Genomic DNA, 17,029 nt, shown 5'->3' on the forward strand with positions numbered 1-17,029 from the left:
AGAGCATCCGTATTAGGCGTCATGTGAGTCGTTGCTCCCGAATCAGCAATCCAATATGGATAGTTCTCTATAACATGACATTGAACATGAAAGGCTTGTGCAAGATTCGCATCAAGTGGAGGAGCACGTTGCGCAAAGGTAGACAAGTTTGGACAAGCAGTAGCGGAGTGTCCTTCTTTGTGACAAAGCTGACAAGTTGGTGGTTTCCCACCACGACCACGACTTGAGTTGCGACCACGTCCCCTACTGGGACCGTGATAGTTTCGAGACGAGTTTGCGAAGCGAGATTGGTGCGCAATAAAAGCAGCTTGTGGAGTGGTTGTAGCATGAATTTTTTGCAAAAAAAGTTAATGATTTTCTGCTTTAGAGAGCAGACCACGAAACATGGTGGGTGTAGGGAGAGCACGGTGAGTGGTGGAGAATGTTTCAAAAGTCGGGTCGAGACCACATAAAACCAGCGAAATTTGTCATGTTCTTTGATCGGGTGACCAATGGCGGCGAGTCGATCACAAATAAGTTTAAACTTCCGACCATATTCTGAAACAGTGGACGAACCTTTTTGTAACTGGCGAAGAGTGTCTGTTAGAGTGTGCATCCGTTCTAGAGAGCAATGACTGTAGGCGTTCTCGAGAGCAAGCCATACCCCCCCGAGCAGAAGAGAGGCCGATAACTTCTGTCATAGCCTCTTCAAATAAAGAGGGCTGGATCAACAATAACACCTTCTGATCAGTTTCTTTCCAGATTTCGAAGTCTGGATTTGTGACGGATTTGCCATCAACAACAATGGTCTCTAATGGAGATAAAAGAGAACCGTCGACATAGCCTGTTAGCTTTTGAAAAGATAGGACCAACTGAATTTGGTTCTTCCAGGGAATGTAATTTGAGGATGTGAGTTTGTGGGGAAGAAGATGGAGAAGTGTTTGGAGAGGAACAGCGGTGGTGGAAGTTTCAGCAAGAGAGGAAGATCCGGTCATGTTGAACGGAGAAGATGGAGAAAGGATTGCTAAGATTTAGGCTGATACCATGAAAGGCTTTGAATTTTCAATGAATATTAACAAGAGGATTACATCCATATATACACGAGATATCTTCTGTGATTAAGGAGAGAATATCTCAACAATATGGACTACCACTAATTGACATATAATCACAATTAAATATAATAACTATTAACTAAAATTACGGTAGTCTATTACCCCAGTTAATTTATTATGATGAATTTGGACTTTAAATATTTTGGCTTGATTCAAGGGACCTAAATTATACATTTGGGGCTTCTATTTTTGATATTTAGTTGCCACATGGTAGCTGATATTATGTTGGAGTTGATATTTTAACATGAAATATTTATATTGGAGTTGGCAAAAAAAAGTGTAATTGTAATATTGAAGCACCATGCGTATTATATTGGATTTAAAACAAAATTACACACGTGCTACATGTAATCGTAAGAAAAATCTATTTTTAGCGGTGATGACCATTCAAGATGGTTTATCTAAGTAAAGTTTGAACCAATTTTTTGGATACAATTTATGAGTCTTGTCGATAAGTCATCTTGTAAAGATTGTAATCAAACGAATATCGTATTACAAATTAGTGAAGTTCCTACAACCGTGGGGGCATTAGGAGGTTAGATGGGTGATCATCATGATGGCCATGAAATTTATCCTGATTAGGATCAAAATTCATAAAGAGCAGTATGCGAATCAGGATAGACGGAAACACCACCCCCACCATCTAATTGGTTTTTCAAACCCCCTTTGTCCTCCCTAAAGTATCTTACAAATTGGCTAAGAAGTTCCTTCTTCTTAACCAAGAAGACTAGAATAATGTATTATACTTCTAAAATCCAAGAACAAACATTTAACAAAACATGAAATAACTTTAAGTAAAGTGTAGGATATATGCATTATCTTCAACTTTTGTCTTCTAAAGTATAAATACACGTATGCACATTTATATGTGTATATGCACGCTTTTATATATTTTTTGAAAAAATTTAGAAGAGATGAAATAAAGTTAAAAAACAAGATAAAACATTTTATTTAATACTTTTGCAAATTCTCTTTTGTGCCACATGTGAAGTGAACACAAATTATCATTTATAAGAATTTACTTTTATTAATTTCTTCTCACTCCACTTTTATTTGTAATTGAAATAAATAATTGCTTTTACAAATTTGTCGCTCATTTATCTTTCACTATTGTTGGGATATTATACAACGATAAAGTAAATCATTTTGTTCACTTGTTGCTATTTTTTATCTTGTATTATAAAAACACTTCAAACTTAATCACTAAAAAATATCTAAGAATTATAAAAGTTTTGGTTTGTAAGAGTTGAAGTTCGATAATATAGCTACTTAAATAATAGAGACACAACTACTTTTTAAAAGTAGGTAGACTTTGTATGGTTAATCTAATATCTGTTTACGGATTTTGTGCTACGTCTAGACATTGCTTTAACTTTCATTTAAAAAATTGTTTGTTGCCTTTCAATTAATTTTCTCAAATACATAACTTTTAATTTATATCTTAGAAGTCAACAAAGTTGTTAACTTTCTTGAATGGTATTTTCAAAGACTCTTGAGTGTGACACAATATTTTTCTTAAGCCCAATATAAACGAACGTTATATTTAATCATTTATAAAGTTTATCAAGCATATACTCATCAAAATAGTTAGCACACAAAAACTTAAGTTGTATAGTTTCAAACTTTACATCTCTAGAGAATTAAACCCCAATATAGTTTAAAAAAACATGTGGCTATGAGTTACAAGTGTCGTCAACTATGGTGGCTCACAAGCTAATACAAATCCGTCATAGGATCAACATAGAACAAAACAATTGGTTGTAGTTTTTAGCTTGAGTACATGTTAGTAGGTATTAATATAGATAATGATCGGAAACATTAATTTCTCATGCACTCATACATGTATCTTTTTTTTAAGTATACAATACTACTTTTATGATGTAACATCTCTTGAGATATATTGTTTCATGTTTTATGTTTTAATATAGTAAAGTCAAATGCTTTAGCAAACTCGCTACTTAATTAATTAATTATTATTATTATTATTATTATTATTATTATCTCTGTTTTAATTATTTCTTATGGGGTTATGAAGTTTATAAATCTCTTCAACGACTGAAAGCTGATGTTAAACCAATAATGTCGAAACTCTTTTTTCTCTCTATTTTTTTTTGTTTAAATGAATATATTAATAAGAATTAATATAAAAGTAGTGCTTACATAAAGACATAAAACAAACGAGCAACAAGCTGCGCACTAATAATAACATGATAAATTGAAAGGTATGACATGCTCATCTCTTAACATAATCGCAAATGATTTGGTTAGGCATGTAAATGAACCGAATGGACACGAACAAGGTAAACGAACACATAATCGAACTGTGTTTGTTTTTGTTTGTTTAAGTTATAAACGAACAATTCATGAACATGAATGAACAAAAATAAACAAACATACATGAACAAATATAAATGAACACAAACAGACATAAATAAATACACTTAAGTGAACAAATATAATAAAGTCATTAAGTAGATGACTCTTCAATATATTATTTAATTATTTTCTATTAATATGTAAACAAACATAAAAAAACGAACTTTCACGAGCATAAATGAATGAACGAAACATGTGTTCACATTCGCTCGTTAATTAAACGAGCATAAAGTTTCTGTTAATGTTCGTTCATTTATTAAATAAAGGAACATCCACCGAACGGCGGTAACCAAACTTTCGGTTCGTCTACGTCCTAAAATTGAGGGATGAAATGTTAGTATAAGGAAGTAGGAGGGTTGATTCTATATTTTGTCCGTGGTCATATTTATTAGTTCAAGGCTTTCAATTGCTCGTTCTTTTCTTTTTCTTCCACGGGGAGTGAGTATTTAAAAGAAACCCTAAATTACACGATCCACCAGCTGAGAATGCAACACCAGAGACTGAAGCAGCAGCAGCAGCAGGCATTGATGCAGCAGCAGCAGTCTCTCTATCACCCTGGCCTATTGGCTCCACCACCGGTTCGTACGGACCGTTCTCTCATTTCTGTTATATTCGTGTTTTTTAATAAATTGGTAATTCTGTCATTTGTGGTCTAGGATATTCGTTTCTTTTGTGTAATTTGATCGAATTAATGTTCTTTTCTTAGGCTGTTAGCTAGTAAACTATGAATTCATCCTTTAAGCTTTTAACCAAATTATGCTCCGTTTGTCTATGCTGGCCATAGTTATCAAATGTGCGAGGCGCAAAAAAAGCTCAGAATAAAAAACACACTTAAATAAAAAAATTAAAAATATGTGAAAAATAGTACTATTCTTCAAATAAATAAACAAAAGCTATTATATAACATTTAATATCATCTAATTACTACGAAAAATTCTAAAATAGTCAAGATTCATAACGCTGGCTAGTAAAATATAACATTTTGAGCCATCTTAATTAGATTTTATGGCTGCCAAGTCCTTTACTTTTGTCGTTTACTTGAAGATATAGTTCTTTTTTTACTCTTGTCACGTGTGTAATTAATAGAATGTGAAGTTCGGGTGAATGCAGTTATTAATCATAAATGCTAACGTGTATACGGTGATTGGATAGCTAGAAAATGAACTCACCTGACCTTGAAATTCGCCAATACGATAGCCTGAGCTTCACATACAGATAGAATGAACTTCACATAACCTTGAATTTCGTCAAGATGATAGCCTTAACTTTGCTCCAGCCATGTCTTCTTTCTGTCTATCTCTTCTTTGGTTTATTTGTTTTGTAGAAGCTTTAGACTCTAATACCCTGGAGTCATATAACATGTAGAATATTTAGAGTTAGTCAGTTAGTTTTCATATAATTGTTGACATGTATCTCGTTTTATTTACTATTTTAACATGAAGACTTATCTTGTTTAATTACCTTATATATGTAAGTGAGCATATTATTTTACTACACTTCTTTAGTTCATAAATCATAGTCATATTCTAGGCTTCTAGCATTCTACCAATGTGATTTTTACATACCGGGTGTTTCAATGCACTTAAAAGAATCAGAACGAACAATGCTTTCTAGTATCAGTGTATCACTACCATTTTGTATGAGTTAATACTGATTAATACATACTGCAACATACCTTTGGCTACTTTAGGAATATATATTTAGGCACAAGGGAGGCTAACATGTGATTCATTTTTCTCAGAGGTGTTCTGTTAGTATGTTTAAAAGGAAAACAATATATACGTTACTTATAGCTGCACAATTTTTTTTTCTTTTCTAGTCGTTATCCTTCTGGTCTCAATTAGTTCTTTGATTGGTGTTTTTGCGTTTCTCGCAGTTTTCTACTTAAAATTGGTTCTGTATTGAAATATGAACTTATTTGAATGTGATTGGGGAGTTTTGGAAATTACATTCTTATATTTGTGATTGGTTAATTTATTTTTCTTTTCTAGCCATTCTTTTTTGGGTCTTAATTAGTGCCTTTTGAAAATGCATTTTTTTGGTATTATTTTGAAAATGCATTTTTTTGGTATTAGCTTATATGTGTGTGTATTTATTTGGTTTTGTTTTTAGTTTTCCCTATTTCATTTTGCAGATTGAGCCAATACCAAGTGGAAATTTGCCTCCTGGGTTTGATCCGAACACATGCCGCAGTGTGTAAGTGGTTACAGATGGCTTTTTATTTTAATTTGCATGTTTGAACATCATGATAGATCAAGTTTCTTAAATTGGCACTTATCCTTAGCAACCCCATTTATTTGATTAGAAACTGATTTCTAGATTAAGCATTCAGCGTTTATAACTTTATATATATATTAAGCAAAAGCAATCAATCTATGTGGGCACTAGCTGGGCTTATCTTATTTTGGATTGATAAATTAACAACTTGATAATAGTTGGCTCAATTAAAATTGTGTATTTGCCCAAATAACGAGGTTATCTCATGGGATTTATGATGTAAAATACATTTTATACTTGTATCACCTGGCTGGGTTATTCAGCGAAGTTCTATTTTATTCGTTTTTTTAATGTTATTTAATAATTTTATGTGGGAAAATGTAGGTATGTGGGGAATGTTCATACACAGGTGACAGAACCACTTCTTCAAGAGGTATTCGCAAGTACTGGTCCTGTTGAAGGCTGCAAACTTATAAGAAAAGATAAGGTAAGCTTCTTGCCTATGGTTCAATAAATACACCCCAGGATTTATGTTATACACTCAAGATTCCTGATTTTCTTTTGTATATACAGTCATCATATGGATTCATTCACTACTTTGATAGAAGATCTGCTGCACTTGCTATACTCTCTTTAAATGGAAGGCATCTGTAAGTAATGTTTGTGCTATTTTACTTCAAGACATTTCTCTTATTGAATAATTTTCAGGTTTGGACAACCTATCAAAGTCAACTGGGCATATGCCAGTGGACAGAGGGAGGACACATCAGGTAGACCTTATCATTATTTTTGGAAAATAGTAGTATGGCCATTGATATGCTGCCTGCTTTAAGATAAATGGTAGCATGCTTCCCAGTGACATTTTTGCTTTCTTACTTTGCAGGTCATTATAACATCTTTGTTGGCGATCTTAGCCCTGAGGTTACTGATGCTATGTTATACACATGCTTTTCTGTGTATAGTAGCTGCTCGTGAGTACTCTCTCTCTCTCTCTCTCACACATACACATGTTACTGGATACTTTTTTCCCATGATTTATGTGTTTGCTTTATCATAGGGATGCAAGGGTTATGTGGGACCAGAAAACCGGACGTTCACGTGGTTTTGGGTTCGTTTCTTTTCGAAACCAACAGGTTATATTTTCTTTGTGGAACTATGCAAGGAAATGGTTTGCTCAGCTTCCATTTTATATTAGACTACAAGAGCAGAGAGTTGCAGAGAATAGTTTTATTGCATCGTCTGCCCTTGTAGATAGGGTTGGCAGGTTGGGTAATCGGTCAAACTGTCGCAAGTCAAAACGGGCTAGGTTGACCAAACCGCTTCTTATCCGATAGTCAAGTTCTTAAATAAATAGTTATAGTGTCAATATGATACAAAAGTAAAATGATTTAGGAGTTTAATGCATTAAATATACACTTTGGGTGATTTTTGATCCCTGTTTTAACTAAAAAAGCTTTACTTGTTGACCTCTCAAAGATAACATATGGCCCCTATGAACTCATTTTTGGGGACTCTGCATCTGTTATAGAAGAAAATAGTTGGAAGGTTTTATTTGTTATTAATCTCTTCATGTCAAAAAGATATCTAAATTTATTTAGCATATGTCTTGTTCAGGATGCACAAAGTGCCATAAATGACCTAACTGGAAAGTGGCTTGGAAGTAGGCAGATACGCTGCAATTGGGCCACAAAAGGTGCTGGTATTGGTGATGAAAAACAGGCTTTAGATTCAAAAAGTGTTGTGGAGCTAACAAACGGGTCTTCAGGTGATTGATGCTAGAATTTTAGCCTTTAGGCATAACAACCATTGAAAGTTATCATCTTGAGTATGGTAAAAATAGTAATCCATGTGATGTTCTTGATTTTACAGAGGATGGTAAAGAGCCAACTAATAGCAGCGATGCTCCTGAGAATAATCCACAATACACAACCGTTTATGTTGGCAACCTTGCCCCAGAAGTAAGTAAAACTATATATATGCGTGTGTGTGTGTTGAGAATCACTTAAGCTATATGTGTAAACGTTAAAGTGGTTCTCAAATATTTTTCGTTTCTAATTGAACGCTCTTACAAAATGAAAGGGATTAAATTATTTTTGTCACAAAATTGCAGGTCACGCAGCTCGAGCTTCATCGTCACTTTCATTCCCTTGGTGCTGGGGTGATCGAGGAAGTTAGGGTGCAACGTGACAAAGGTTTTGGCTTTGTCAGATACGATAATCACACGGAGGCTGCACTTGCTATTCAAATGGGCAACACCCAATCTATTCTTTATGGCAAACAAATTAAGGTTGGTTATCTATTTTGACAAGCTAGTGTTACTGAACCATATTTAAGCAATGATGTGGCTGTAGAGCTAACTGCTGTTTTGTATGTAATGTAGTGTTCATGGGGCAGCAAGCCCACACTTCCTGGAACGAGCTCAAACCCACTACCTCCACCGGTGCCTGCACCAATGCTGTCAGCTGCTGATTTGTTGGCATATGAACGCCAACTGGCCATGAGCAAGATGGCTCTGATGCACCCTCAAGCCCAGCACCCCTTCAAACAACCCACAATGGATATGGCAGCAGCTGCTGGAGCCAGCCAAGCCATATATGATGGTGGTTTCCAGAGTGTTGCTGCTGCTCAACAACTCATGTACTATCAGTGAGCGTATGCGGGTTAACCCTGTTTTTTTGTTCTTTTCTTTTTTCGGTTGTTTTCTTCCTTGTTTACTTTTCCTGTTGTAACTTGCATTTGCCCCCCCAATTGGGAGATAGTTGTCATACTCCTATACATTGCCATGAATATGGATATTTATGGTGTATGTTCAATGATATATGTTAATCGGTGATGTCATGTTGGCTTGTTTCTAGCGAACACATGTTTATTCTGAATTGTTTGCCTTAATCTAAACTTTGACATATTAAAGTAGTTTAATGTTTAACAAAACCCTGAATCTCTGGCTAGCATGACATTAAAGGTGCAAAACGCTGCCACAAATTACCAGTAGAAGAAACGGATTCCTGATGTGTTAGAAGCTTGTCAATCTGCTTGTAAACTAGCAATGTATTGATCAAAGAAAGCAGCTGCTTTCTCAAGATCACCAAGCTCAGTGTAGCAATCAGCTATAGCACCAAATGCTTCCGTGTTTCCTGAATCCTCACCTTCTCTTTCTGAAATCGAAAGAACCATTGAATGGTACTTAATGGCTTCTTTATGATTGCCTTGCCTCTGCAATGATGCACCTGCATTGTATTGTATGGTGTGGAATATGAGACATGTGATGAAACATATGCACAATGAAACAAAATCAAATCAAAAAGCAAATCTAATCCTCTTGCTGCTTTCTTTTCTTCAATGGGATCTTTAAGTTTATGCGCAGGCTCAAGTGCGGTCTTGAACTCGAAATACGCCCTCTCAAGATTTGATTTCTGAGAAAGGTTTTCCCATTTTTGAGATAGGACTTCATCAGATCAAAGACAACTTCATTATCTGGAACTCTAGTAGCAGCGGGAGCATAACTTAAAGCTGGTGTATATGATTCTATCTTCGGTTGCCTTTTAAGCGCGGCATTGATCTGGAGAAGCTGTTCGTTTAGCCGTTGCAGTTCCGCTTTTCTTTGTCTAGCAAGCAGTCCTGAGATATATGCAAACATTACTGTTGATGGATATTTATTGTACTTGAGGAATCGTTTAGGGACTAGTTTCATAAATATTCATCTTAAAACTAGGGCTCTTCACGAGTCGAGCCAGGGTGAGTTTGAGCTCGAGCTCGAATATAAACGAGGCAACTCAACTCAGGTTATTTCAAATTAGGGTTATTCAAGAGTCAAGCAAGGGTGGTTTCGAGCTCAAGCTCGAAACTAAACGAGGCAACTTAGCCAGGTTCGAGCTCTATTTTGAAGTTAAATGAGCCTAAGATCGAACCAACGAGCCGAGCCTTGGTCGATTTTGGCTCGGCTACAAAAACGAGCCAATCTTAGCTCCAGTTGTTTTGTTTTTTTAACTTGTTTTATTCGAGCAAGCCACACAGTAAAGCACAGATCATATCATCCCTCTCTTTCTTTCCGCGCTCAAATCAAATCGGCGTTTCTAGGGTTTAAAGCCAGCTGAACAAAACCCTCACCGGAGAAATCGTAATGAGCATGGACATGGATACTACTTCTCCCGGTTACTTGGATCCACTTGATTCAACTCACCGAGAACGCTACCGCCGCTACGGATATATATGATCTCAACCATTTTATACTTCCAATTCTCAATTCAATCATTTATATAATTATATTTATATTATTACGTACGTACATACATACATTTAGGAAACGTTCTTCGCCTTCACCGCACCAAGAGACTTACCAATCCAAGTTCAGCAATGCTGCGTTATACCTCAACAATATCAAACGAGAAGTTGACCAATCAGAACCCACTCCTTTCAAACGGAGGTCGCCTTCCGATACTGGCCGATCCAGAACGCAGTCGTTAAAGGTTTTCAAGCACGAGGAAGACGACACTGCAGATGCTACGTTTTCTTTGTTCGCCTCAAAACACAGTAAAGCAAAAATCATATCCCTCTTTCTTTCTTTCCGCACTCAAATCAAATCGGCGTTTCTAGGGTTTAAAGGCAGCTGAATAAACCCCTCACCGTAATCGTAATGAGCTAAGTAGCACGGGAACGGGTGCGGGACCAGGATACGGGGACGTTACGGGTACGGGAAACGGCAAAAATCAAAAATCCAACATAAACGGTACAGCAAAAAATATATAAAAAAATACAAATATATTAAACAAAGTCCAATATATATTTATATATACTAGCATAAGTGCCCGCGCGTTGCTGCGGGAGTGGGGGGGGTCACACAATTTATCCCATCATATCGTATTGGTGCGAGCGCGTTGCCGGTTGTGATATGGATTGTTGGATTTTTTTGTGCAGGGGCGCACACTAAAATATCATGTGCATATATTGGGTGCATCATGTTTTGTGAAATATTAGTTAATAAAGTAGGTTATAGTAAAACTAATTGAAATTATCATTATCAGCGCATTGCGACGGAACATTAATGTTACTTATAACACAATACCAATCATAATTTCATTACATATAACACTCGGCTCAAGTAAAATAGCCCGCGCGTTGCGGCGGGGACGCAACAGGAATTTGGTCGGCAGTGGTTCAGTTCATTATTGTATTGCATAAAGGAGTCGATTATTATTTTCTGGTTTGTTCTTGTAATTAGAGACTTGCCAAATTCGCTAACCACTCTATTTCGGTTTTAGTAATATCAATATTTCTATTTGGAGTATATATCAATTTATCAAGGCAATGAGGAGATTAGAGACCTCAATGAAAATTAATAAATTATGTATGGTAATCTATAGCATTAGACTTTAGAGGCAAGATTAAATACAAAATAGTGATCCTTACCAATATTAAGTATATCGCGAAGACGGAATCTAGATTGAACACTGATGGTTATGGTGGATTAGATTTTTTTATTTGGCATATGACTGTAAAAATAAGAGATTACGTTGTGGCTTACCACATTGATACAAGCATGAAGAATCCACTGAAAGATAACAAATATACATATACAAAATTATGGGGTTAGATTATGGTCTGCAGTTTTTTAAACGAAACTTATGGATCTAGGAAAATACTTCTTAATAAACTTATCACACAAATTTACTCTAATAGTCTAATTAAACATAATAAAAAATATAAACTTAAAACTAATGTCACTTAATTTTGGAGGCCTTTATATATTTATATTATGTGAAAAGAATGTGTATAAAATTTTCTTATCTTGCTTTCTATTTAAAAGTAAACTACACATCTTTACTTGTAGACATTTACAAATGAATGAATGTCAGAGTCTTATAGTTCTACCCTATCTTCGATTTCTTAAATACGTACCTTTTTTTTTTGCCAATTTGTACATACAATAAAATATGCTCTATGGAGATACTATCAGCAGATACAACATTTTTGCAACATGTTTCCAACCCGATAATCATAATCATATAAGGTTTTACAGGAGAAGGTGTTTAAATGAGATTTTGCTCCTATATAATCACATTCAAAACACATATCCAAAGTTCCAAACGCCCTATAAAATGCATCATAAATTAAGCTAAGTGACCTTTGGTGGAATATTTGTGCAAGAAATGCAAGATTTAGATCTGCTGAGCCTTCATCAATGTCCTTTGGAGTTGGGTATCTTTTGCAGTCCATTTTTTCAGCATGTGAAAGTACCAAATTGGCCCTTTCAACAGGATCAATGGCCTCAAGAGTGGCTGGGCTCCCGTGTTCTTGTTCAATAACATTAAGCAGGTATGCATAAGCTTCACCATCCTACATAATGTAACAAATGACATTTTCTAGTTATGAAAATACTATTGTCGAAGCTTGAAGAATATAAAGAAATTACCTTAAGATCAAATGAGAAGTTTGTTACAGGTTTCTTGTAATAACCACCAAAAAAACATTAACTACAACCTATTTGAATAAAGGGTATGCAAAAAAGTATCCAAAAATATTAAATGTATACATCCTTACATGGAATTTGGCAGGCCATTCCAAAACGCAATATAAGACCATCCGTTTAAACAACAAAGATTCTTGATCACATTGTCAACAACCATTCCTTTCTGTAAATGATGAATTAGCAAACAGTGCTGTGACGATCTGATGAACGTTAGACCATGAGATACACATATCATCATAAATTCTACAGGGGCATAATGGACAAAGCAAGTAATTTTCTCATGGGTTGTAAAGCAAGACCAGCACGGAATTTTCTTATCACGTCAGCTTCGGAAGAGAAGTCCAAATTAACCTGTTAATAATCATATACACTCACTTACCTCCATGTTAAAAAGTAAACAAAATGAAGAAATAGTTAAAACAATAACTGCATTGAGTTAAATATATCAACTCACCTAAACAGTACATGTCCTGAGCATCATGTGGGCTGAGTGGGTCGGATAACAGTTCAAAGCAGGCTGAATTAGGACTGTAAACGAACATTCAGTGAGCCGTTAGATCGTTTATAATAAACAAACAAACATGAGCACATGTCTTAATCGTTCATTTAAATTCTTTTATGTCCATTTGTTTATGTTCATTTATGTTCATCAATTTGCAATCTTTTTAAGGTCGTTTGTTTACGTTCGTTAATGTATTCAATTAAATGTTACAGCCCAATACAATTTAGTTTGCTTTTAATAATTATTTAGGCCCCACACATTGTTGTTTGTATTTCCTTTAATTGGTTTTAGCTTAGTTATGTTCGTTCATCTATGTTCGTGAACTGTTCGGTTATATTGTTAACAAACGAACATATAAGCGAACACGAACACACTAATTTTCTTAAAAAACGTACACAAACAAGAAAACCCCGTTCGTTTAATTGTTCGTGTACGGGGCAGGCCAGATTGAGTTGACCCGAAATAATTTGTCCTAAACTCACAAAAAAAGTTAAAAATAACAAGTGTTAACTATGATTATTTTAATAATAATCTGCTTTTATAAATAAATTGATTCATGAGGTTTTATGCATTTAACCTGCTTTCATTAAGCTATTTTATTTTTACAATAACCCTAATCAACCAATTGACCTGTTAAGAGTTATAATTCACAACCAACACGACACAAGAAAAGATAGATGGGTTAAAACCTAAACTGCTGCCCATCTCAAAATTTAGGCTTGATGAAACACATTGTATTGGACCGATATTATTTTACTTGTACTTATTTATTTTGGAGCATATTTTTAGCTCACCTATGGAGGAAACACTTTCTCAGCCGCGTGACGACGAACCGAAAATCAACCATGAGTGCTCGTGTCACTTGCTGTTACCGTTTACAAAAATAATTTGTTAGTTGTTTGTTCGGGGCACCCAAATCCGTCAGAAGAAACACCTCCTTTTACTCTTCCTAGATAAACAATATTGTAAATATTAAATTAAACTAAAATGGTTATAGATAAATTTCGACACATTTATTAAACGCTAAAAAGGGAAGAACATACGGAGTTCAATGGTTGTAATGTCATCTGAGCATAAATGTCATCGGTCTCCACATATGCCTAATACAAAATTTTTACAAAATAATTGTGAGAACCCAAAAATAAATAAACAAACATTATAAAATAATTGTTGACGGGCTGGGTAGGGCTTACATGCATTGTGACATTGTGAAGCAACCTACATGAAATACAATTAGAATCACTACATCAATAGGTTCGACTGAATATAACGGTAAACCAGACAACTAAAAACCAACTATAAACTCAAACTAATAAAAATTAACTTCATATATGAAAAAATAAATAGAAAAAAAGCAGACCTTCAGGCAACTGCTGACCAGCTAACTTCATTTTCAGATCTTCAAACAACTAAAATTCTAAAAGCAAACAAGAGTCTCACAAAATTTCTTAAACCTATGATAAAGGGACCGCTTTTCTTTTCAAGATTAATATTAATGATTCTTCAACCGAAATCGGTGGTCAACAAACTGTAAAATGAGAGAGGGCTACCTGGATAACTGTAACCCCCATATTTTCTGTATTGAATTGAGCCTCATGCTTTGCATAAATCATCAAATTGACAATATTAGGTTATAAATAAGATTACAAAATTGAAGCTGCTACCAACCAAATTCATGAACACTATAACCCATTCGAACAATAATGCTAGAAGCGCCCTCAGAAAGTTCCACCACCAAACTACCACCCCGGCAACAATCGACGACGACGGCGAACTTCCCCACACCGGAGCACTGCCATCAGCAGATGGCCGCCGCCTAGGGTTCTTAAATTGAACCCGACAACAACCGACGATGATAGAGACAACCGGAGGTAAGCCATCGCCGACAGTTCGTAAATTGAACACACCCTACAACCACCAACTATGATAACTAAATATATAGAGAAGAGATGGGAATAATAACCGATCTGTAATGGGGTCGTTTGGGATGCTTGAAGAAACCATAATCAATGGGTTGCTTGCAAACCTAATCGCGTAAGTGTGTGGCCTCAGTTGAACGTTATGTAACAATTGCAAACAATCATTAATTGGGGTAGAAGAAACGAACACAGGGGAGGATTCATTGATTAATGGTGCAATTAAGTCAGTCTTGAAGACTCGTCGGAGAATTAATGAGACCGGAGTATAGCTATGCCGGTAGGCAAGAGTAATAAATATTACGGCGTCTGATATGTGAAGATGAAAGGTTGCTTATATGTTTTATATAGATAATATAGATATAGCTATACTAGATATAGACATATACACATATATACAGAGGATACGTTAGTTAGAATCTAGGATTACAAATGAAATATAAAGAAAAAACATCTTTTTTTTTTTTTTTATATAGAAGTTTGAAAGTTTTAGGAATTAAATTGCATACAAGTGAAAGTGAATGGTTAAAAAACCAATACCTAGTTTAAACCTAAAAAAAAGTTAACAGCCGCTGAATCTTCTTCCCTCCTGCTCCGGCGCCGGAATCTCCGATTCGGAAACTTCGAACACGCCGTACCCGGGACGGGGACTCCACCTCCTTTGGCGTTTCGGTGCAACGTAGGTAATGAGCATGGACATGGATACTACTTCTCCCGGTTACTTGGATTCAACTCACCGAGAACGCTACCGCCGCTACGGGTATGTATCATCTCAACCATTTTATACTTCCAATTCTCAATTCAATCATTTATATAATTATATTTATATTATTACGTACATACATACATACATTTAGGAAACGTTCTTCGCCTTCACCGCACCAAGAGACTTACCAATCCAAGTTCAGCAATGCTGCGTTATACCTCGACAAAATCAAACGAGAAGTTGACCAATCAGAACCCACTCCTTTCAAACGGAGGTCACCTTTGCTCGACACCAATACCGATCGATCGGGAACGCAAGCCCTAAAAGTTTTCAAGCACGAGGAAGACGCGTCACTGGATATTGCGGATGCTACCTTTTCTTTGTTTGCCTCTCTATTTGATTCTGCTCTTCAAGGTGCATACATTGTGAATTATATAGACGTTAGCTTTTGACGGATAGTTGGTTTAACTGGTTATGTAATGTGTTGCAGGATTGATGTCTATTCCTGATTTGATACTAAGACTTGAAGGAGCGTGCCGCAATGTTTCGGAGTCGATTAAGTATGTTGCATATCTCTAATTAGTTTATGTTTGGTGTTACTTGTTTCGATTAATTGTATGTTAGTGAAAATACATGATCTCCATCATCCATTAAGTAGAATAAAGTTGGAGAGAAACTTATCACACATACATGATCACATATCTGAAAGTCGAAACAAATACGAGTTTTTATTTTCCTTTCACGCTTTGGAACAGAAAGTTTAGTTTTGCTATCTACATTATCTTAAAATGATGTTGAAATATTTGCTCGACTTTTGAAAGTGAAATTTGGGCACTTAGGGGGAAGACGGGATCTTGTGATTCTATCTCTACGAAGTTGTGGTAGAAATCAAATTTGGGGTTACATTATTCAAACAAAGTCATGGTAATTGTAACAATAGTCTTTAGGTCTTGCTGACAACTCATTTTTCTTGGTGTTCTACAGTAACAGTTGTAGTGAGAGACACAGGATCGTTGAGGACAAACTGATGAGACAAAAGGCTAGGGTGTTGCTTGATGAGGCTGCTTCTTGGTCCCTTTTGTGGTATTTATATGGGAAAGGCATGATTCACACACTTTATTTCATTATCATTTTATTAGCATTTTTAATACTTTTTTTGAGTATAATGCTCAATTTAAATCTTATTTATTTTTCCAATTTTGTACAGGAAATGAAGAGGTTCCAGAAGATTGGATAGTGGTATGAAGCTATTATGTTTAATCACTTGCCCACTTATTTTACTAATACCGGAATTTAGTACCGTTTAGTTTTTCTATTGGGGCTAATGTTTTTATTTTCCTTTTTACTTCAGTTACCGCCAACTTCACATCTGGAGGTTTGCCAATTTGTCGCTGAAGATCATACAGCACAGTTATGCCTTAGACTTCTTCAGTGGCTTGAAGGATTAGCCTCAAAGTCCCTTGATTTGGAGAACAAGGTGATCCTTTTGTTTTATAAGTACCATCATCAGCAAATGTATGGGTGTTTCTAATTGCATCTTTAATTTTCTTTTCAGATACGAGGGTCTCATGTCGGCACACATCTGCCTACCTCTGGAGTTTGGAATCATACCCAAAGGTTTCTAAAGAAAGGCTCCATAAGTGAGAAGATTGTTCAGCATTTGGATTTTGATGCTCCAACCCGTGAACATGCTCAACCACTCCCTGATGACAAAGTATTCTTTTTCTGTTACTGATCTTTTAGCTAAGTTTT

General features: G+C 35.6%; 2 protein-coding genes and 1 pseudogene across 2 annotated transcripts; 2 read left to right on the forward strand and 1 right to left on the reverse strand.

Annotated features, from left to right (window-relative positions):
- The first annotated feature begins 3,951 nt into the window (after window positions 1-3,951).
- On the forward strand, window positions 3,952-8,451 carry LOC143589901 (oligouridylate-binding protein 1B-like). The gene is made up of 11 exons (XM_077070531.1): window positions 3,952-4,048; window positions 5,605-5,666; window positions 6,072-6,174; window positions 6,261-6,337; window positions 6,396-6,457; window positions 6,571-6,658; window positions 6,745-6,820; window positions 7,302-7,452; window positions 7,557-7,645; window positions 7,798-7,974; window positions 8,068-8,451. Exons 1-11 carry the CDS (start codon window positions 3,956-3,958, stop codon window positions 8,335-8,337), a joined length of 1,248 nt encoding a protein of 415 aa, XP_076926646.1. The 5' UTR covers window positions 3,952-3,955; the 3' UTR covers window positions 8,338-8,451.
- Window positions 8,452-8,710: 259 nt separating this feature from the next.
- On the reverse strand, window positions 8,711-9,324 carry LOC143589912 (protein FLUORESCENT IN BLUE LIGHT, chloroplastic-like; annotated as a pseudogene).
- A 5,939-nt stretch (window positions 9,325-15,263) lies between these two features.
- Window positions 15,264-17,012, forward strand: LOC143589448 (nuclear pore complex protein NUP107-like). The gene is made up of 7 exons (XM_077070205.1): window positions 15,264-15,331; window positions 15,429-15,691; window positions 15,768-15,837; window positions 16,262-16,377; window positions 16,485-16,516; window positions 16,629-16,754; window positions 16,833-17,012. The coding sequence occupies exons 1-7, from the start codon at window positions 15,264-15,266 to the stop codon at window positions 17,010-17,012; spliced, it is 855 nt and encodes a 284-aa protein (XP_076926320.1).
- The last annotated feature ends 17 nt before the right edge of the window (window positions 17,013-17,029 follow it).

The sequence above is a fragment of the Bidens hawaiensis genome, unplaced genomic scaffold (assembly GCF_021521415.1).
Source record: "Bidens hawaiensis isolate Kalapana, Puna unplaced genomic scaffold, B.hawaiensis_p1.1 tig00001597_1, whole genome shotgun sequence".
NCBI lineage: Eukaryota > Viridiplantae > Streptophyta > Magnoliopsida > Asterales > Asteraceae > Bidens > Bidens hawaiensis.